We start from the raw sequence: 23824 nt of genomic DNA, 5'->3' as shown, positions 1-23824 counted from the left end.
GCGTCCAACGACCCGCTGCCGCTTCGCCTACCTGCCGTCGCTATACATTAAGAGCGCCCCTGCGGTTCTTGTTGATCCCAATCTCTCGCCACTCCCAACCTCTATCCAATGTTGTCGTCCTCCCGCAAGATCGCCGCGGCGAAATGCTTCGGTCGCGGCAGCCTCACCGTGGCGGAGGCGTGGGCGCTGTACCGCGCGGGATATCCCATCCCGCTGGACATGCGCCTGCCAAGTAGAGGCGGGTGGAGGATGGCCGTCAATGGCATAGGTGTCCCGTCGCCACCGTCGCCAGGCACGGATCGCTGGAGGGATGCCATCAGGGCCGACTGTCTGGCCTCACCGTCGACGAGCGGGCCGATCCGACCTGGGCGGCCACCGGCAACGACGCCTGGTGGGTCGCCTACTTTCAGGCGCAGTACGACATGGAGATGAACAACACCACCGGCCTCGTCGGCCGACAGGCGCGTCCTCTTCTGGGGCGTTCTGACCGCACCCTGGATAATGTCGTCGACGACATCCACAATGGCCCTCCAAGGTTGGAGACGCCGTCGCCGCCACCACCATCTCCCGCAGCACGTTGGCAGCCAAGGAGGACGTACTCGTCCTCCTCCAACTCTTCCTCACCAGGGCCGGTGAGATCGGCGTCGTCCTCATCGCACCACGCCGCGCCCTACACCGTCCCCAAGCGCGAGGTGAAGAAGGAGGAGCCGCAGTTCACGATGCCGCCACTCATCCCGAGGCGCGGCGGCGACGCCCTCCTCATCCCGAAGCCGGATGTGAAGGAGGAGCAGGACGACGAGGCAATCGGGAACATTGCCTCATCACGAGCAGCGACGATCCCGAGGACTGCCCAGGGCTGCGAGCGGCGTGCTTGGCGTCGCTGAACGACAAGGACGCCTGGAGGGCCGACCTCGACGCGGCGATCGCCATGTACATCCGCGACACTGAGAAGCCGCTCGTGGAACTCACCGACGATGGTGAGGCTGGACCAAGCGGCGCGGTGAAGGACGAGCCCGACGAGCGCGGCAAGGAGGAGGTCGTCACTGGTGACATGTATAACTTTCACCAGTACTACGACGGCCCCGGCCGCCGCAAGTACTACTAGATTAGATTTAGTTTAAATTTCATCGAATTTTATTCAAATCTATGTAATATATAGCAAGTTTAAATAAATTTGCTTAAATTTTAAATATATAAAATTTTACTTGGAGACGGGGCTAGAGAGCGACCTCCCAAACACGTCGCAAACAAAAACAGGTCCCAAATGCTCGGCACCCCGTGGACACGTGGGGTCTGCAGGACCACCCAGCTCCACCGTCGCACGCGGGCCAGGTCCAGCGCCACACCACTGCCCCCTTTCTCCCTCGTTCGTCGTTCATCGCCCCGAGGACTCCGCGCCGCACACAAAATGGCTAACGACACGTTAATTAGCAAGTTCAACCTTCGGGATGTTTCTCTCTTCCGTCTTTTCTCCTGTTCTCTCTCCCTTCCCGCGCGCGGACGCGTTCAGCTTCACCCAGCTGGCTTTGTCTCTCTCTGGTGCGTCTCCTGCCTTCGATGCGGTAATGTTTCTCTCTCCTCCTTTTCACATTGTTCCTCTAGCCACATCAAATACAAGGTCTTGGCTAGATTATTGCTTGAATTAGTTAAACACACCTACTATCTTCTAGCCTTTTTTCATATGAAATTGAATGTTTTCACGAAATGAAAATCTGATAGAGTATTTGAAATTTTTGCCCGCTACCCCGTTGATATTTCCGGTATAACCACGAATCTTGGCGAGCCCATTTTTTGTTGTTGAAGTTTAATCTATTTTTCGCCATTGTCTTGATTGAACAAAAATGAATAGCCTGGATTTAATCTTTTATCAAATTAATAGATTGTGAGCACACGACATCAATCGAACAAAAAATTCGACTGGGCAAATTTTCATTTTATACAAACGGGGCATGGCGAGAGCGCTTACATGAGGGTGTTGGTTTTGTTGAAGCTTGTGAATTTTCAAGTATAACTTACTATGGTGTCATATCCAGTGGATCTTCTAGCAAGCTACAAAGTAATTCTACAAGAGACAAAAATTGCATAATGAGCCCATGTACTCCTAAGGGTATGTACAATGGGGTGACGTCAGCCTTCCCTTACGGATGACACATCAGATTTTTGCCTAGTTGGAGGAGAGAGATTGAAGAAAAGAGAAGGCTTCCTTCCCTTAGCTAAGGGATGATCCCTAAGAGAAGGCTATTTTCTCCATTGTATCATTTGTCTTCCCTTAGCAATCCAATTTCCTTCTTAAATTTAATTGATTCTTAATTATTGCTAGGGATGACAATAAGAGATACTTCCCCGTTCCTTTCTATAGTGCCTATAGATTTTTGGCATTTGTTTCACAATATAAGGTTGTAGCTTGCCTTTTTTCAATTGCCCCCTCCACCGGTCAACTCCCGCACGACATGCATGAAAAAAATCCATACAAAATAGGAAATAATTAATTGAGATTCCTAATGCATGGCCTTAAGGATTGCTTAGATTTAGGAAGAAATGTTTTTTCTTTCCTTAATTAAACCTGACTGCACATATATGGAGAGTCAACCAGACAGATTTGTGGGATTTGTTATGGTAAGTTAGGAAGTTACTGATTTCCAGTCTGATCTCAAATCGTTCAGCTAGGGGTCTTGTGTAAAAAAAACTCTTGCGCTAATTTCCGTGCCAAAAAACTATAAGCACTATAGAATGAACGGAGAGAGTAATACATTGTACCACTTATATTTAGTGTTTTCTCTAGATAAGACATGCTTTCCCTACCGTTGTACATGCCCTAACGGTACTTGAATCCAAAATAGACACATCTTTTTATTTGAAGTAGAGAATAATTGACTATCATTACCCAAACAAGGGATTCCGGAGTATTGTTGTGAACATTAGGGCATCTCTAGCCAATCTGATTTAGCCCTGATTTAGCCCCCTATCTGGGCGGACATCTTTTAACTCCTTAGAGCATCTCTAGCCGATCCCCTAAAATATAGAGGAGCAAACGCCGCCGCAAAATAGACGAGCAAAAATTTGCTCCTCTAAATGGTGGCCACCAGATCCGATTCCCTGTATTTCGATGTATTTCGATGCCGCATTTCACAAATTTCATAGAAATGAACTAAAACTTGCACATAATTCATACATTTCACACATACTTCATACAAACAAACTAAACTTAACCGAAAATTTAAACTAAAACTTAAATGTAGCGGCCGCCGTCGTCGTCGAAGACGGAAAAGTCGAGGTCGTCGTCGGCCCCGCCGCCTCCTCCATTGCAGCGCAGCTCCTCGTACCTCGTGAAGTCCGCCACCTCCTCGGCGACGCGCTCGGGGTTGTTGCAGCAGAGGTTCGCCATGTACACCTCGAGGCGTTCCTGGGCCTCGTGGTCCTCCCATGCGAGCTGCACCACGTGGCCGGGGGCAGGAGGCGCGACGAGCTCCGGAATGGGCTCGTCGGTGCCGAGGGGGAAGTTTAGCTCCCCACAGCCGCCACCGTGGAGGCGGACATTCTCAATGTCGTGCCTCCACACCGCCTACATCGCCAACTGGAACGTCCCCAGCCAGATCCGGCGGCTGGTGTTCCGGTCGGTGATCTCGGAAACCCACGTCCCCAACTCGCGCTGCCGCACGCCGTGGTAGCGGCTGTGCGGTGGCGGCGGGAGGTCGATGGGGTGGTGAGTACGGCGCATCTGCGCGCCGCGGTTGCCGCCGGCGCTGTGGATGAGCGGAGGGGAACGACGGCGGGAAGAACCTGCCATTTTTCGCGGCGGCCGAGAGGTGAATCGCAGCGGCGATGCGGATGGGGGAGGATATGCGAGTCGCACGGCCACCGAGCAAATCGGGGCGGGGGGGGAGCTCGCTCGGCTGTACTAACCGTTTCAGGGTTTCGGCTAGAGGTGGCCCAAACAGGTAGTGCCGCATATTTCCTCCTCTAAGTCTTTTTTGCACTTCTGCTACAGATGCTCTTATATCTGCTCCTCTAAATAAAATGGGCTCCTAGCTGATCCCCTAAACTTAACTCCTTAAAAAAATTGTGCATACAAATCAATAGCAGAGTAATACAATCTACAGCATAGTCAACAAATCAATAGCTAAGTCTTATATTGCATAGATCATAAAACAAATCGATGGCATAGATCATAGTGCTCTAAACTCCAACATTGGAACGCACAACAAGAATATGCCACCTATTTAAGAGTGATGCTAGTGATCTACCTTCTCCACTTGTGTTGGACTTGAAATGGTCATGAAGTTGTTGCCAAAATTCCTCGAACGGTTGCTTTCCAGTTTTCTCGTACAATGCCTCTTCAAGAAGATTTTGATCATTCCATGCGAAATACAATGCATTGTCCTCATCCTCGGTCCATTCAAGTTGTCTCCTTCTGGACTTCACGGGATTACGGATTTCAAATGAAAATTTATAAAAACGTCTGCATATATCCCCTAGCTCATTCACAAGAAGAAAAAAAGGCAAACAATACCTTGTAGGCATTGTGCCAAACGCCAGTGGTGTGGGCTCGGGATGAGAAGGGAAGGACACCGCTGACGCCAGATCCGGTGCTCCAATGATGGCGAGAGCTTTTTACTGCAACCGGCTCGGCCTCCTCCATATCCATATAACGGAACAAGCGGCTGATGGGTATAATTTTTACTCCTCTAAACCGTATAGGGGTTTGACTATGTGCACTGCTAGGTGCAGTTTAGAAGAGTAAAACCGCAATTTTACTCTAACCGTTTATAGGGATCGTCTAGAAATGCTCTTTTATAATTTATTCATAATTTTTATGCCTTATTATGAAATTGTTTTCTCAAAGATTCATGTCCCTCTCCAGGTATTTTTTGGATCATCCAATAATGTGATTTGGATTGCAAAGGATGTCCTCTTCAGGAGAATGGTAGTATAGCTTCTGGTTCACCTTATTGTGGTGTTTTTTTCTCATCCCTCATACAATGGGGAAACATGCTGCTGAATCAGGGACTAGTTTGCTCCTACATGGAGACTTGGACATACAGATAGTGGAAGCAAAATGTCTTCCCAATATGGATCTCATGACCGAAAGGATGCGGAAATGCTTCACTGGCTATGGTGCTTGCAGGACTGACTGCGGGAACTCTGATGCACATCCAGACGTGAGGAAGATCATCACTAGTGATCCCTATGTTTCGGTTTGCCTCTCGGGGGCAACAGTGGCACAAACTAGAGTCATTGCGAATTCAGAGAATCCTAAATGGGATGAACACTTCTATGTTCAGGTTGCTCATTCAGTTAGCAGACTCGAGTTTCATGTAAAGGACAATGATGTCTTCGGGGCTGAGCTTATCGGTGTTGCTTCAATACCGGTTGAACAGATCACACCAGGGGATATGGTCAGTGGCTGGTTTCCAATCTCTGGTCACTATAGTAATCATATGAAGGCATCCCCTGAACTGCATCTGTCTATCCAGTATAAGCCATTTGACCAGAATCCATTGTACAAGGATGGAGTTGGTGCTGATGGTACTGAGAATATTGGCGTGCCAAATGCTTATTTTCCTCTTCGCAAGGGTGGTAGGGTTAGTCTTTATCAAGATGCCCATGTTCCTGATGAATTTCGTCCTAACATTGAAATTGAAGGTGGGAGGGCGTATGAACAAAATAGATGCTGGGAAGACATTTGTCATGCCATTGTTGAGGCACATCACCTTATTTATGTAATCGGGTGGTCTTTATATCACCCTATCAAGCTTCTAAGAGAATCAACAAAGCCTTTGCCCAATGGAGTCCCGCAGACCGTTGGGGAGGTTTTGAAGAGCAAAGTTCAGGAGGGAGTCCGTGTTATCGTGTTGCTTTGGGATGACAAAACATCACATGACAAATTTCTCTTGAAAACGGTAGGCTTTATTCCGCATTGTCTATTTTCTCACCCTTGAACCTCTTCATTTGCTGCTTGCCTGAAATGGCTATGTTTCAAAATCATGTTACTGCTTTGAACTGTTTGGCATTACATTTGTAGTTAAAATAACAAGAATGAACTGAACGATCTTTTCTAATATGTCGTTACTGGTTTGGGAGTTCTGAAGAATTGGGTGAATGATGCGTAGTTTCTGTTGTGTGTGGGTAATCTCTTGGTAGCCTCCGGCGTAGGGGTTACAAAGGACTCAGCTTTGGCATGTATTGTGCTTGGCAACATGCCATGAAATGTTCCTTTTCCTTTTCTTCCCGTGTTTATCGAATTTGTGCCGGAATCTTAGTTAACTTGTTTTTTTTTGTCTCTCCTTGTTTTTTTTCCTTATGTTTCCATTGGGTTTCATATCTAGCCTACCCCAATTTGCGTGGCAAAAAGGATTTGATGTTGTTGTTGTTGTTGTCATCGAATTTGTAATAATATGGTTGTATGCATTCTTAGTTTGTGCAGAGGCTGGTGGTAATGAAAGCTTTCAATTTCTAAAACTGATAATTAATAACTTAGAAGATAGAATTTTTTTATACGCAACTATCTTCCCTCTTGTTTGATGTATCTGGTGTAAGTATAATCACTTGAACTTAGATAAGATTATTGTCAACATAAATATTTAGGGAGCAAGAACCTGCAAATGCCTGTTGTCATTGTAGCTCTATACTTAAATAAGTTTTTTGACTAGGCAAATATCCAATTCGGGAACAAAATCCGTATGTCCAGATTGTTATGTCATTCTGAATACATGAACTTGTTGTTTTCTTCAGAAAAAGAATAGTCTGATAGAAATGGTGTAGGCTGCATGCAGGATGGACTCATGCATACACATGATGAGGAAGCTCGGAAGTTTTTCAGGCATTCAGGTGTCCATTGTGTGTTGGCTCCTCGGTATGCTAGCAACAAAATGAGCATTTTCAAGCAGCAGGTGTGGATGTTGCGTCTCCCTTCCCTTTTCACATAAATAAACTGTATCTGGAATCTGCATTTTTGCATATGAAGCTGTCACTTTAATTTACTGTCATGTGCGTTGACATATTAGACAGTCAAATAAATAAAACATCTTATTTGAGGTTGATGTAAGTTTCTATATTCTTTTGCAAACAAAGGGAATTGTATTGATTAAATCATGGGAGTACAATCTGGCAGCAGAGGTCCAGGACTTCATCGGGTCTTGAATGAGGCCAACACATAGTTCTAGTCGATGAACTGCCAAAGTTTCTCTATATAAGGGGACACACATCGCATGTATCAATATATCAAGCTAATCAACTAGAACATATCCTCCCTTGTTCATCGCCCTAACCTCTGTGCTACCACATTCCCTTACTTGTGATGTTCGGCTATTCCGATGGTGGTAGTTATTCCGTTATGGCTTAACCACCCATGGATGCATACATTTACTATGTGGGATATTTATTTTCTTCTTATATATTTATCTTGAAAGTCCTAAACATCTTGCATGTTATCCTATTGAGAAAGTTGCAGAACATCCCTACTTACCAAGAATATGCATTGCCATGCATCACAAGTGTAATGAATTCTTTTTTTTTTGCTCGATTCGGAGAGGCCTATATTAGACTCATTGCATGTAAAATTATTTTCATATTATGTTCATAATTCAAAAAATGAGAGTTGAACCTTGAAATATGTTGTCACTTTGAAAAATACTCAAATAGATGTTTCAGAATATTCTGTACAAAACATAGGGTAGAGTGATCACAGTAAAATCTATCTCCAAACTATCTCCACAAGGCCAGATTATCTATGCACGGTGGACTTGATTTGATGTGACCATATGAACAGGCTGCATAGGTACCACTGGTATGTCTTCATAACTGAATTTGACAAAATGAACATTCATAATGTAGTTGTTGGTTCGGACACAGAAAATGTGTGGGCGCATTTTGGTGTGTCCTCATTCCCAACTTTTGAAAATTTCGAAGAATAATCATATGCTTATGTTGGATGAACTGGGAATTTTAAAATTATGTGTTTCATGTCTGGTCAGTTTGTTGCTCTATGGCGCATCTGTTTATTTGCTAAAAAAATAAAAAATATATATACCAATGTAGTCAGTTTACTTGCTCGGAAATGGTAACAGAATGTGGAAATGATAAAAAAATAACCAAGGGGAAGCGAGTTGATAGAGAAAAGTTTGGATTGAGATAGTGGTAGATTCAGACTAACAAGAGAAAGGCGTACTGTGGGAGAAAATAATAAGGTTGGGCAAATAGTTGATGAGAGCAGAGAGATGAAACATCTGAGATAAGGATTGAAGGAACATATCTGCCTAACAAAGAGGAATGGTAGGATATACCTGAATACACAAGCCTAAATCAGTTCTGGGTCCACTCTCAATGGTTGAGCAAAGTGTCTTCAACTCTCTTGATCTCACATAGGCCCCATCATTTATAGGTTCACATATCATCCAACAATTCATATAAAAAATCTTCGAAATATCTCTGAACTTCGGTGTATGCTTTTTTGCTTTGTTCTCGAAGCACCTAGGTGCATGTGCACAGTTTGCGCTTGTTCAGAGTTATAATTCATGATACAACTTATCTACAACGAACCTTATGTATTCTGGGTTTCTAAAGCAAATTGTGTTATCCAGGTTGTAGGAACTTTATTTACGCACCATCAGAAATGTGTCATAGTAGACACTCAAGCCACAGGAAACAATCGAAAAATAACAGCTTTTATTGGTGGTCTTGACTTGTGTGACGGCAGATATGATACACCAGAACACAGGATTTTCAAGGATCTTAACACTGTCTTCAAGGATGATTTCCATAACCCCACATTCCCTGTAATTTCTCTAACATCTGACTCATGTTTGTTCCCTCACTATGTTTCCAATTCTTCTAAGCATAAACCCTAGCCGCAGCTAAGAAAACATCCTTTTGACATGCCTAATATAAAACATCCTTCTTTCCACATTTGCAGGTGAGTAAGTCTGATGGACCGAGACAGCCATGGCATGATTTACATTGCAAAATCGAGGGTCCAGCTGCATATGACATACTTACAAACTTCGAACAGCGATGGAGAAAATCTGCAAAATGGAAAGTCAGTGTCAGAAGAGCTGTAAGTTGGCATCATGATACCTTGGTCAAAATAAACCGGATGTCATGGATTGTTTCGCCCTCCGCAGATGAGTTAAATGCGCATGTTTGTGATGAAAAGGACCCAGAAAACTGGCATGTACAGGTATTATTCGTTATGCATACGTAAAAATCATAGATGAATCACCTTTGTGCAATTACTCCTTTCTATTAGTCTATTAGATAAATCTCTACAACTTCATTTATTTTGGCTAGATTTTCCGATCCATTGATTCAGGATCAGTGAAGGGATTTCCTAAACTTGTTCAAGAAGCCGAGTCACAGGTAGTGCCTATTTTACCGGCCAGAATAGCTATGTAATATGATATGTTCATTTTCTTTAAAAAAAAGCTTGGATTTTCAACTTATCTAAACTTCAAGCTTTTTGTCAGAAGGTGTCTTAGCACTTGGGTTGCTCATTTATCCTGTGTTATGCAGAACCTTGTCTGTGCAAAGAATCTGCAGATAGACAAGAGCATACACAATGCATATGTAAAAGCCATCAGATCTGCACAGCACTTTATTTACATTGAAAACCAGTATTTTATTGGATCTTCATACTACTGGTCTTCACATAGAAGCGCAGGTAATGAAGTTGTTTCAGTTATATTAATCGCATTCAAATGTTAAATACTTGAGTCACCATTCTTTCTGCATTGTTACATGATTTGGGTTGTGGAATCTTCCAGGCTTCACATGTTGCAGTACTAGAAGCATTGTTTAGTTCTATGATGAGGCTTAAGCCTCTAGTTGTTGTCCCAAATCACGAATTGACCCAAGATTAGTGGATGAGGGGATGGGAAAAGAGGGGAAATAAAACTCCAAAAGCAAAACACACTCACACAACCCAGATACAAGCCAAATTGAACTCCCTTAGCTGGTTAGACTACGCCAATAGAATCATCCCATGAAAAGACACAAAGGTAGAATTCATGGGGTGAGAGATTGGTGTAGGAATCAAACCCTAGAACATGAATGAAAGAGTGGATGCACTAGAATCATTCATGCAGAAAGTTGGATCCACAAGAGTAGCCTTGATTACATAGGATTTAGGGATCCCAGAGGTATGTGAGACAAAGCTCAAGAGTAATCTCAAATCTTAGTCTAGCCCTAGGAAATGGGGATACATGAGCACATATAGCCCAGATTCAGTCAAGGGTAGTTTGGTAAAAGTGCTACTTAAGTTACAGCCACTCAGATGACGATCAACGGTCCAGATCTGAGCTCGAAATGCATGGAGCGGTAGTCTCGGTGGTACTACTAGTGAGAGTACCGGTAAACAACAACTCCTCGCGAAAACATACTCTGGGCTTGGTGGCCGGTAGTACCGGTCTTGCTCAGCGCGCGCGGGCGACGTGGAGGCTTGGTGGAGTCTGGCCGGTAGTACCGGTCCTTGGTGGCTCCTGGCTTGCTACCGGCCACCCTCTTCCCTCCTCCTCCTCCTCCTCTTCTTGTCTTCTTCTCTTCTCTTCATGTCTTCTTCTCTTCTCTTCTTCTTCCTTGAGAATGGTGAGTTCCTCCTTTGCTGAATCTTGTCGAAGCTTGTACCTAACCACACATAGCACATCGGCATGAGGTAGTATACCATTCAAGTTTGTGTCGAGGTCGAGTGTAGAGAGGATTGAGTTCACCTTGTCGTGTATAGCTTTCACTCGGGCTCGTGTCACCGATCCACTTGGCATTGGTGTAGTGTCGTCCTTGGTGGGGCTACATCATCCCCCCCCCCCTTGGGAAAGAGTCGTCCTGGACTCTAGTTCCTCCTCATCTCCATGATAAGGTAAGAGATCCGATATGTTGAAGGCGTTCCTCACCAAATACTTTGACGTTGGTATGTCGATGACGTAGGCGTTGTTGTTGATGCGCTTGAGCACCTTGAAGGGATCATCTCCTCATGGCTTGAGCTTGGAGTTGCGTTCATGTGAGAACCTTTCCTTCCGCAGGTGTATCCAAATGAGGTCATCTTCTTCGAATGTCCTTTCTTTCTTGTTGGTGTTGAGTCTTGTCGCTTTGCAAAGTACATGTTCTTGTATTGTTGCGCTTGTATCTTCATGGAGTTTCTTCATGTTCAGGGTGCGCTTGTCGAAGTCCATGTTGGTTCTCTCATGAAGTGGTAGAGGATGTCGAGTGTCGTTGATGGTTCGAAGCCATAGACGATAATGAATGGACTCCTTAATGTTGTTGAATGCTTTGCTCGGTTGTATGCAAACTCCGCATGAGGGAGACATTCTTCCCAAGTCTTCAAGTTCTTCTTCACGAGCGCTCAGGGTAGAGTGGAGAGGTTACGGTTGACAACTTCCGTTTGTCCATCCGTTTGTGGGTGTGAGGATTATGAAAACAAGAGCTTGATTCCGAACTTGGCCATGAGAGACTTCCAAAGATAGCTCATGAACTTGACGTCTCTGATCCGAGACGATGCTTGCGGGTATCCCATGTACAGGAACAACTTCCCTAAAAAACAAAGTAGCAACATGTGAAGCATCGTCGGTCTTATTGCATGGTATAAAGTGAGCCATCTTAGAGAAACGATCAACGACAACAAAAATGGAGTCATGACCATATCTAGTGCGTGGTAAGCCTAGTACGAAATCCATGCTAGTATCGGACCAAGGAGCATATAGAATTGGTAAAGGGGTGTAAAGGCCATAGCAGTTTGTGGTAGACTTAGCTTGTAGGCACGTGGTGCAACGGTTGCAAGTCGTTCCACGCCTCGCTTCGTCTTGGGCCAATAGTAATGGGTGGAGAGCATGGAAAGAGTCTTGTGGCGCCCGAAGTGTCCCATGAGTCCATCTCCATGTGACTCTTGCAAAAACAACTTTCGAAGAGAAGACTCGGGTATGCAAATTTTATTAGCTTTGGACAAGAAACCATCATGCAAATATAAATCATCAAATCATTTTTCAATGTAACACTTGGCAACAATGGGGCCAAAGAATGTGTCGGCGGGGTAAAGTTCCTTTATCTCATCAAGCCCAACACATGAAAATCCAAACGAGTAAGCAAAAGGTTATTCTTGGGGGAAAGAGCATTCACCACTACATTGTTTTTTTCCTTTTTGTATTTGGTTACATAAGAGAAAGACTCAATGAATTCAATCCATTTAGCATGCCTTTTGTTCAAATTGGCTTGGCTTTTCAAATATTTCAAAGATTAATGGTCGGAGTGAATAACAAATTCTTTTGTCAAAGATAATGTTGCCAAACTTCAAGGACACGAACTAGTGCATAAAGCTCCTTGTCATATATAGGGTACTTTAGACGAGCACCGTCTAACTTTTCGCTATGATATGAAACGAGTTTGCCATCTTGCATAAGCACACCACCAATTCCAAGTCCACTTGCATCACATTCAATCTCAAAGGTTTATGCAAAATTTGGTAGAACAAGGAGTGGTGCCTCGGTAAGTCTCTTTTTCAATTCATCAAAAGCGTGTTGTTGAGCCTTGCTCCAAACAAACGGAACATTCTTCTTAGTTAGTTCATTCAAGGGGAAAGCAGTGGTGCTAAAGTCTTTCACAAAGCGACGATAGAAATCGGCAAGGCCATGGAAACTTCAAACTTGGCCAATGGTGGTTGGCGTAGGCCAATTATGAATAGCCTCAACTTTTGAAGAATCCACTTCAATGCCATTGGAGGAAACAACAAATCCAAGGAAGATCAACTTGTTTTGTGTAAAAATGCTTTTAGGAAGATTGGCATAGAGTTTCTCATTGCGTAAGATGCATAAGACTGCTCTCACATGTTGAACATGGTCCTCAAGATTCTTGCTATAAATGAGGATATTATCAAAATACACAACACCACTCTTGCAAAATGAGGTCTCAAGATATGGTTCATAAGACGCATAAAGGTTGAAGGAGCATTGGAAAGATCGAAGGGCATGACAAGCCATTCATAGAGACCAAGCTTGGTCTTGAATGCCGTCTTTCATTCGTCACCAATGGCCATTGATGTCTACGCACGCTTCTATTCTTGTAGACAGTGTTGGGCCTCCAAGTGCAGAGGTTTGTAGAACAGCAGCAAGTTTCCTTTAAGTGGATCACCCAAGGTTTATCGAACAAAGATATCCCCCTCAAGCAACCCTGCAATTACGATACAAAAGTCTCTTGTGTCCCCAACACACCCAATACACTTGTCAGGTGTATATGTGCACTAGTTCGGCGAAGAGATAGTGAAATACAAATAATATGGATGATAATAAGTAGTAATTGCAATCTGAAATAAAAATGGCAGCAAGCAAACATGTAGCAAAGCTGGTTGTAAACGGTGTTTCGATGCTTGGAAACAAGGTCTAGGGATCATACTTTCACTGGTGGACACTCCCAACAATGATACCATAATTGAATACATAGATATTATCACTTTACTATGCTACTCTGAACCACTCTCCAAACACAAATTCACTGCGTAGGTCTGCATAAGCATTCTTTAAAGTTCGCATTCCCAATATATAGACGTCCCACGCTGTCACTTTGAGCATACAAAGATGGTACTAACTAGTCACCACAATTCATAAGTATTTCTATAAATTAAGCTTAAGAAGCAAATACGGTGTGCACACTGTCACCTTCACATCATTGGACAAGGTGTTCCCGAAGATCGCATAATAAAACCACTTGAGTAGCACACTAGTTGAAGAATAACATCTACTTATTCAACTAGATTACAATGCTCATGATCATATAAAGATCATACATGGAAAGGTAGATAGACCACATAGCTACCGGTAAAGCCCTCAGCCTCGGGGGAGAACTACTCACTCCCCATCATGGGAGTCAGCAATGGCGATGAAGATGGCGGTGGAGTCGATGGAGATGGCTCCGGGAGCAATTCCCCATCCCGGCAGGGTGCCGGAACAGAGACTTCTATCCCCCGGATCTTGTCTTCGGCGACGACGGAGCTACATAATCTTTCGTGGACGAAGGTTGATTGATTTAGGGTTCACGCGGTCGGGAGGCTTCTTATAGGCGGAAGGGAGAGGTCGGTGGAGGCCAGGTGGCCCCACACCACCCCTAGGCGCGGACAGAGGCTAGGCCGCGCCTAGGGTAGGTCTGGCCGCCTTGTTGCCTTTCTCCGTCTCCCCTGTGGACTTTGTCTTTGTTACGGAAAAATATTGACTTCGGCTTTTGTTTCTTCCAATTCCGAGAATATTTCATGTACAACTTTTCTGAAATACAAAACAGCAGAAAACAGGAACTGGCGCTGTGGCATCTTGTTAATATGTTAGTGCCGAAAAATGTATAAATATGCAACGAAGTGTGAGTAAAATATATATGAATTGGTGCAAAACAAACATGGAGCATAAAAAATTATAGATACGTTTGCGACGTATTAGCATCCCCAAACTTAACTCCTACTCGCCCTTGAGTAGGTAAGTGATAATAAAATAATTTTTGAGGTGACATGAAGCCAACACAATCTTGATCAAGTTATTGTAAAAGCATTGTGAGAAAGTACTCTAAACATAAACATGATAGATACAATTCTAATAATAGAACTTTGCAATTATGTTACAACATGAGAAGTAACTCAAACAAAGGATCGTGAATAATTATGCATTGAAAGCAACTGTTTGTTTATGAGCATAGAGAAAACATAGAAAAGTGGTACTCAACATGTCCTTTATGAAGTAGCAAAACAGAAATGCTAGGACACCTTCAAGTTCAAAGGGTGACTAGATACAAGTAATTTAAGAACAAGCAATAGCATAATCATGAATCAATCAATAATAATTTTGGAACTATGCACATTGCACTAAGAATAACAACTATGCTCTCTTAATTGGTGCATAAGAATAAACCTTTCAAAAAGTATGATACTTATTAGCTTTGAGCTCTCATTGCCCCTATCATAAGCATCTTGAATGGTTAAAGTTAATGTGATGGCAAATATGAGCTATATGCTTGATAAATCAGTGCCCCTTGAATACGAGTACGTAAACCTCATGCTACTCAACTTAGGTCCCAAATATTCTTGTCATTGTAAGTATACATGTACATCGAGAACCGCCAACGGGGTACCTCTTGCCCCATGATATGGAAGTGCTTTTGTAGGAGCAATCCCATGCCAAAATGACAAACAAATAATGAGCATCTCAGCAATCTTTTTATTTAAAATGCTTCATAGAATGCTCACTATGGTTCGCTGTAAATTACCACCATGAATGATGCAATGGCTTAGATTAGCGGCCCAGGCGTTGCTCTAACACATATACAAACTCCATGGATGTACATGTTTCCATTTTGTTTCGTACCGCTAGGCATCCATAAACAAAAGAACCCGACGTCAACTAAATATGAATAAGTACAATGTTGAAAGTGTTCCCCATGAAAGCATGGTTGTGCTAACTCCCAACTTGCAATTTGCAAACATATAAATGTCATAAGATAGTCACAATGATCAAGTTTATTAAGTGCAAGAAAGTATATGTGACATCAAGTTCATGAGAGCTTTACTAACTTATTTTCTCATGACAAAATTTAATTTGAAGATAAATAAAAACATGATGAATATACTTGAAATAGCAATAATGCTAGTAGGTAGATATGGTGAACATATTTGGCAAAATTTGGTTTTTGGGAGTTGGATGCACGAGTAGAGCTCACACTCAGTATAGACGAAGGCTAGCAAAAGACTGGGAGCGACCAACTAAGAGAGCAATAATGGCCATAATCATGCATAGCGACAAACCATTATTACTCAAAGCATAAAGTGATATTACAAGTCAAAAACTAAATGATCATAGAGGCTTTAGTTGACTGGTTTGTAGTCATAACATGGTATAAGCATGTGCCAAGTCAACCCAATAAAGCATCAAAGGAGAATACCATAATATTATGCTTTGTATGATGGAAACAACACATGATTCTTTCAATAGCACATTATGCACTCAGCTATTTGAGACAAGTCATGCTACAACAATAAATACTAAGCATATAATAAGAATAACATCCAACATGACATGCCAAAGTCTATGCCACAGTCTAGACAAGCTTCCTTTTGCATCACTATAAACATGAAACATTTTACTCGTCTCTAACACCAATCAAATTATTTGAAATAACTCTCAGAGATGAAAATCAATATGGACCAGAGAGATAATCATACATAAATAAAGAAAACTAACGAGCTCTGAACATAATTTGAGTGAAAGAACAAGAGCTAAACGCAGTAGTAGAAAACTAGAATACTCGCAGAACAATACGAGCGAAAACTAGAGCGTTCTATGCAATTAAAACGGAGCGTGTCTCTCTCCAAAATAAATATGCCGGGATCCAACCATATGATACAGCAAAAAAAAAACAAAACTGAACAAAAACAAAAATAAAGACGCTTCACGAACAACACATAGTGTATGAAGCAATAAAAATATAGCGCATGGAGAGATGACCTGTTGCTTTGTTGATGAAGAGGGGGCATCCCCAAGCTTTGACGCTTGTACCTCTTGGATATTTCTTGGGGTGACATGGGCATCCCCAAGATTGAGCTTTTGTCCATTCTTCATCACATTACATCAATCTTCTCTCCCTACACTTGAAAACTTCCTTTATACAAAACTTCACACAATTCTTTATTAGCAGAATTAGTACAATCAAAATAAACGAATCCACTTGGGTTCAGTTCTAACATATATCAAACATCTATTAAAGCACTAGCTACTGTAGCAACCTCTTCAAAAAGCCCTTTGCTCCAAAGAACTCAAAAAGGAAGAGATTAAGAGGCAAATGCAAATAGTGGCAGAAATCTGTCAAAACAGAACAGCAGGTAAAGATCGATTTTTTCGAAAATCTTCTGTTCCTCAGCTCGAAAAGTGTACAACTGACGAAAGTTAGATAATAACCTGGGGCATATTCAAAAAAATTGGCAGCTTAAAATTCCGGTCTGGCTGTTCATACGAATTTTTATGGTGATAGCACGGAATCTGTTTTCAGGACAGCAACTTCCCCAAATCATACTTTCTTCCAATTAGAGGCTATTGTTGGCACAAAAACGAAAAAAAAATGATAAGAAGAGGTTATTACAGAGGTAAAAACTTCCAAGACTCAAAAAAAGAAAAATTACAGAAATTAAACATGGGTTATCTCCCAAGAGTGCTTTTCTTTTATTCCTTTTAGCTAGGCTTGTAGTTTGAGAAGATGCTCACATAAGAATAGAAAATGAAGCAAAAGGGAGCATAAAGGAGCAAATATGAAACACATTTAAATCTAACCCACTTCCTATGCATATGAATCTTGTACATAAATAAATTCACAAAGAACAAAGTGACAAGCATAAGAAGATAAAACAAGAGTAACTTCAAAACTTTCAGCATATAGAGAGGTGTTTTAGTACCATTAAAACTTCTACAACCATATTTTCCTCTCATAATAACTTTCAGTAGCATCATGAATAAACTCAACAATATAACTATCACATAAAACATTCTTATCATGAGCCACATGCATAAAATAATTATTACTCCCCACATAAGCATAATCATTCCTGTTAATTTTAGTGGGAGCAAATTCAACAAAATAGCTATCATTATTATTCTCATCACCATAATTATCAAAGGAGCCATATTGTAATCATAATTAATTTTCTCCTCAATAGTAGGTGGACTGAAAATAACATAATCATCATTGTAATCATCATATATTCGAGGCATAGTATCATCATAGCAAATTTCCTCCTCTAAAGTTGGGGAACTAAAAAGATCATTTTCATAAAAACTAGCTTCCCCAAGCTTAGACTTTCCATAGCATTAGCAATAATGGTGTTCAAAGAATTCATACTAATAACATTGCTACTAGCATGCAAGTAAAGTTCTATAGGTTTTTTAATTTTCTCTTCAAACACCTCATGTCCTAACTCAAGATAAATACTATAAAGCTCTCTATTTTTTGTTGTTGTTTTCCATTAAGCCTAACTAGTGAAAATAAAAACAAGAAACAAAAAGATGTAATTGCGGAATCTAAAGGAAATAACTTCGAGCACTCACCAGCAACTAAAAGACTTAGTAGTCAGAGGATGCGAGTATCTTTTACCTTACCTCCCCGGCAACAACGCCAGAAAAGAGCTTGATGTCTACGCACGCTTCTATTCTTGTAGACGGTGTTGGGCCTCCAAGTGCAGAGGTTTGTAGAACAGCAGCAATTTTCCCTTAAGTCGACCACCCAAGGTTTATCGAACTCAGGGAGGTAGAGGTCAAAGATATCCCTCTCAAGCAACCCTACAATTACGATACAAGAAGTCTCTTGTGTCCCCAACACACCCAATACACTTTTCAGGTGCATAGGTGCACTAGTTCGGCGAAGAGAGGATAGATCGCAAAAGGAAGAGGGGCTACAAGGAATTGCAAGTTATACCTAGATGGTTAGTAGGCGGTGATGATCGCACAACTTGCGAAGATGGTGGTGGTGTCCAGAGTACGGTTGCAAATCCGGGGTGCCGAGGTCGTCTTCGCCTTTGCGTCGTCGCTGCGGGTTAGTTTCACGAACAAGGCACTCAAACCAAACAAACAACCACAAAAGCAAATTTGGCAGAAAGTTGGTGCAGTCAACAGGAATTCCGGTGATGCCGGTTCTGTGGCCGGATATTTCCGGTGGCGGTTCCGATGATGCCGGTTCTGTCGCCGGTTCATTCCGTTGGGAGTTCCGGTTTGCCGGTTCTCTTGCTGGTTTGTTCCGCCGGTTTCACCACTAGATCTGAGTTCGTGATGAACTTGACGAAAGTTAAAACGTCGGATTCGAAGGGAAATGACCAAATTGAAGAAGGGGAGGGTTAGGGATGGGTAAATCAACACCAAAGACAAGTTTCTATTGGATCATCCATCCAAGGCAAATTTAGGCTTATTTTTTGGGATTTTTTTTGGAAATTTTCTAGAAACGAAATTGGGGGGTGGGGGTCAAATTCGTGGTTGCTGAAACCATATGATGAGACTTGAGCCTCTAGATGTGGTCCCAATTCAGGAATTGACCCAACAATTCGTGGATGAGTGGATGGAAAAAGAGGGAAAACAAAACTCCAAAAGCAAAATACACCCACACAACCCAATACAAACCGAATTTGAACTCACTTAGTTGGTTAGACTAAGCCAATAGAGTCATCCCACGGAGAGACAAAGCTAGAATCCATGGGGTGGAAGATTGGTGTTGGAAAGCAAACCCTAGAGCATGAGCGAGAGAGTGGAAACACTAGAATCACTCATGAACAAAGTTGAATCCAGTAGCCTTGTTACATAGGATTTGGGGGTCCTAGTAGTAGATGAGACAAAGCTCAAGAATAAACTCAAATCTTGGTCTAACTCTAGATCTGGCTGACCCAGCAGTATATATAGTACGGAGGGGCAAATAGGTAAAACACAAGGTAGAATCGTAGTTTGAATCACAGGAATCGACGAGTTCCGGTGTTAAAACCGGCACAGCCGGGCTGTGCGCTGAAATGGTTGCGGTGAGGTGCCAGTGGAGGTTCCGGTTTACTGGAACGGGCTACTGTAAGCCGTTCCGGCTAATCCGGCTTGATTCCGGCAGACCGGTCTGGTTCCGACGCAGGGGCCGGTGCTGCCGGTTCTGGCGCCGGTTTGCTTCATCTCTTCTTTTCCTCGTTCTTCTCCTCTATTGATGGCTCGGCTTTTTCTTGGGGGTCTTCTGATTACACATAAGGTATTTGTATGAGGTAGCAAGCCATTTAAAGGGAGATTAGGATCAAGCATGGTAAGAAGCGAATTCACCTCTTGTTATTGGTGCGTGCTCGCGTCATAGGTCCACTTGAAGGACTAGTTGGTCTTGGTGTAGTCTTGACCTTAGGAGGGGCTACATCAAGAAGTAATGTCCATTAAACACACCGTGTGCAGCATTCATAAATTAACTGCATGTACGAATGTACCAGATTTCTGACATTGCACAGCCTCGTGGTCATGTATTTCATCTCGTATCCAACCAGAACCAAAAAGGTAATTCAACCATATTAACTACATGCTATATTATGTGCTAATTGTAGAGCAGACTTCAACGCCAGTGATATCAACCTCGCGCGTTTCCATGTTCGAAAAGTCCGCGTCGCAAACTAATAAGCTTATATTAACATGTATGAAAATCGGCAAACGAATAGTTGAACATTTCACAACTTTTATGATGAAAAAGAAAACTATCTCCTTAGTTTATTTGTTGCGGGTAAGTAGCGTTTCAGTATGCATTATCTGATGATATCTCATTAGGCCAATATGGGAATCCAGCTCATGTTTGAATACTCTTGTGGGAACAGGTGCAGAGAACCTAATACCAATTGAATTGGCCATAAAGATTGCAAGAAAGATCAAGGCAAGGGAGCCGTTTACAGCTTATATTATTATACCAATGTGGCCTGAAGGCAATCCGACAACAGCTGCTATGCAGGAGATCCTGTTTTGGCAGGTTTGTGCCGCTTCGTCATATTTCAGTTTTGTCATGAACTCAATCTCACTGACCTGATATGTTGGTCGTTTTATACCTTCAAGGGGCAAACCATGTCCATGATGTACAAGATTATCGCAGACGCTCTCCGAAAGGAAGGGTTAGATGATGCCCATCCACAGGAATACCTGAACTTCTACTGCCTTGGTAAACGTGAAATCACAAGTGATTCTTCGACGACAAGCCATTCTAATGAGAATTCCCCCATGGTAATTGTCTTCTCCTTGATAAGTCGCTCAAAATATATCTAACAGATGAGCTTAGTATGAAACGGTGGTTTTTTTCCGGTCCAGCGTCTGGCTCAGAAGTTCAGGAGGTTCATGATCTACGTGCACTCGAAAGGGATGATCATCGATGATGAGTTTGTGCTTATTGGCTCAGCCAATATAAACCAGAGGTCCATGGATGGGTTGCGGGACACCGAGATAGCCATGGGCGCCTATCAGCCTCACTACAGCTGGGCAGGAAGCAGAGGCCCTCCACGAGGACAGGCAGGCCTCACCTATGAAACTCTGCAAAATTATGGTTAGAGTTGTTGAATCTCTTTTAGCTATTGTTTTCTATCTGCAGGTGTATGGGTACCGAATGTCGCTGTGGGCAGAGCACCTGGGCACGGTAGAGGAGTGCTTCCGCCGGCCACAATCCATGGAGTGCGTCCAATTGGTGAACCAGATGGCAGAGGATAACTGGGCGTGCTATGTGTCGCCCCAGATGGTGGATATGAAGGGGCACCTCATGAGGTACCCCATCAAGGTCGAGAAAGACGGACGGGTGGGGCCGCTGCCTGGGCATGAGAGCTTCCCGGACGTCGGCGGCAAGGTGCTCGGCACTCACTCCTCGCTTCCCAACGCTCTAACAACGTAACAGATGATCCTTGGCATGGGAAAGAATAATATAACTAATCGCTGGAGCTTGAAGAAGCCCTTCAAACGTGGCTACCGACCTTCAGAAGAGGGAGACGAAGTTGTTTGTGAGAAACTCACAATTAGTTTAACTGTTGCATATACCGCCTGACTTTTAGCGCTGACCATTGTATTATGGGCATGTTTAGAGAGCGCCCGGGCGCTCGTTCATAAAGTTGAGCAGACCCTCTGTATTAGGAGGGCTGCTCCGGTGCTCCCCCCTAAATGAAGTTGGAGGATCATAGTTAGTTATTTTTTCATGTGTTGGATCTGCCGAAACTCATATTCAGTCCATGTATACTCATCTGTATTGATACAATATGTGTATATCGCGTAAGAAAAAAAAAGTCACGTGAGCAAGATCTTTATAGGACTTTTATACTTCGGCACACGCACGTGACCGTAGATACGTACAAAAACGAGGTACAACACAACACGTGCCATACAGGTCTATATAGGGTTGTACGGACGGTGGACATATAATGAAATTACGATCGTGCCCCCGCTTACGAACATGTATGAGAAAATCTCCACCGTTGTTGTGTTTGACGCGCCAAAAGAATTCCAGGGGAGGAGCACCGGAGCAGAAGTGCTGTATTAGAAAATTCATCTTCCCCACTAACGAAAACGCGCACACACGCCGGTTTTTCTTCCTAAGCGCGCAGCGCATGCGTCGATTTGGCCAGCTATTAAACATGGTAGGCCAGCTAGATGTTATGGAACATTTTCAAAAATTCAAAAGGCTATAACTTTCAAACTGTGCGTTAAAATTACGATCCGTTTACATTTCTGAAATCCTTGCGATAAGTTTCGACTAAAGTTTCTAAGAACCAACTTTAGTGCGCGATAGAGCAATTTTGATTCGCGACTAAGCAACTTTGGTGCGCGACGAAAAAATGATAATTTCATGGGTTGGAGAGAGGAGACAACTTCACCGCAACATAGATAACAACAAATTCGGTGACATGCAACTATACACCGACGATCGACAACTTAGAAAACAACCACAAAAGCAAAAAGCAACTTCACAACAATAGACAAGTTTACAACAACCGATGGTACTACATCAGAAACAACAGTAGGCAACTTCGTAGCAGCGGCAGGCAATTTTAAAGCTGCGTGAAGCAACTTCAAAGCAGAGGTAAACAACTTTGCAGCAACATGAGGCAACTTCATGAGGCAACTTCAGTGCAGTAGTATGCAAATTTGGATAATAATAGACAAGCTCACAACAACAATCATTGGTATTGAAACAACAATAGGAAACTCCCATGGCAGCAGTAACTAAAGTTGCTTTGCAGGGTATCAAAATGAGAAAATTCCTTCTATGACACTGCCTTAAAATCACATGCCTTATTTGACACTGGCCAACATTTTCTTCCCTACATGACATGTTTCCTTAAGTTTTTGCCTCTTATGACACTGCCGTCACTCCCGTCATGTTTTTCCATTAGTTTCCTCATGTGTAGACCAAAATATCCCTCTATGTAGAAGAACAAATTTCAGTAGCGTCCAGGAAACCCCTCCATCCAGTTCCTCTCCCAGGTGCGACTGAACCCTAGCCCTGGCGGCGGAGACTGGAGGTTAGGGTGGCCATGGGTCGTATTGCAACAGAGGGTGTTGCACCAATCGCCGTGGCTCCGAGCGGCCATGCCACGGCGTCGGGCGGCCAGGACGCGGAGGCGGGAAGCCATGGCGCGGCGTCGGGCGGCCAGGACACGGAGGCGGGCGGCCATGGTGCGGCGTCGAGCGGGCAGGACGCGGCGGCGGGCGGCCATGGCGCGGTGGCGGGTGCCCACATGCAGATCAAAATCCGACCCAAATACTGCTGTGAAGGTGGGAAAAGGCAAAAAGAAAAGGTGTGCTGAAAATATTATTGTGGTGCCACCTCACAGCCCAGCTATGTGCACTAGAAGCAAGTTTCTAAACCTTCTGAGCCCTGCAATGAACACAAGGAGCAAAAGAAAGCTCAGCTTTTGATTCTCATATTCTTAAAATAAAACGTACTAGTAATTGGGAGAGGTTCTTTGGTGCTGATCGGTTGCATGTATATTTGACCTCACGCATGTGTGAACCGCTTCAGGTTTTACAAAGAGTGTCTTGACTACAAAGTGCACTTGGTGCTATTCACGGCGCTAGACAATCTTGGTGGCGGTTGTTGTGGAAGCAGTTGGGAAACCCCAAGAGGAAGGTGACAAGGAATTAACTTGTCAATGCCTACGGATTGTAGACTTAGGGTTTCGTAGAAAGTAGAGGGCAAGTAGATCTTGAAGGTTCAGCCGAAAAGGTGCTCGACTAAGAAAACTAGGGTGTATGTTGACAATAGATTCGATCCTTTCTCCTCCCCTCGGCTCCCCTTTATATAGGAGGAAGAGCCGGGGGATTTCGTGCCGTACAAGTTACAAGCTCTCGGAAACTATCTGAGT

The 23824-nt window shown here is 43.2% G+C and overlaps 1 protein-coding gene across 3 annotated transcripts; it reads left to right on the top strand.

Annotated features, from left to right (window-relative positions):
* The first annotated feature begins 1364 nt into the window (after positions 1-1364).
* LOC124678799 (phospholipase D delta-like) lies at positions 1365-21828 on the top strand. Of its 3 annotated transcripts, XM_047214651.1 has the most exons (11): positions 1365-1562; positions 4862-5900; positions 6774-6890; positions 8580-8774; positions 8912-9175; positions 9286-9354; positions 9508-9655; positions 20309-20457; positions 20541-20705; positions 20790-20987; positions 21067-21828. In XM_047214651.1, the coding sequence occupies exons 2-11, from the start codon at positions 4980-4982 to the stop codon at positions 21358-21360; spliced, it is 2520 nt and encodes an 839-aa protein (XP_047070607.1). In that variant the 5' UTR covers positions 1365-1562; positions 4862-4979; the 3' UTR covers positions 21361-21828. The 3 variants fall into 3 exon arrangements, with proteins under 3 accessions (XP_047070607.1, XP_047070608.1, XP_047070609.1); XM_047214652.1 differs by lacking the exon at positions 8580-8774; XM_047214653.1 differs by lacking the exon at positions 1365-1562 and having other exon boundaries at positions 5788-5900; positions 6763-6890.
* Positions 21829-23824: the final 1996 nt, after the last annotated feature.

The sequence above is a fragment of the Lolium rigidum genome, chromosome 7 (assembly GCF_022539505.1).
Source record: "Lolium rigidum isolate FL_2022 chromosome 7, APGP_CSIRO_Lrig_0.1, whole genome shotgun sequence".
NCBI lineage: Eukaryota > Viridiplantae > Streptophyta > Magnoliopsida > Poales > Poaceae > Lolium > Lolium rigidum.
The sequence above is the reverse complement of the archived record's forward strand: the minus strand, read 5'-3'. Positions and strand labels throughout refer to the sequence as shown.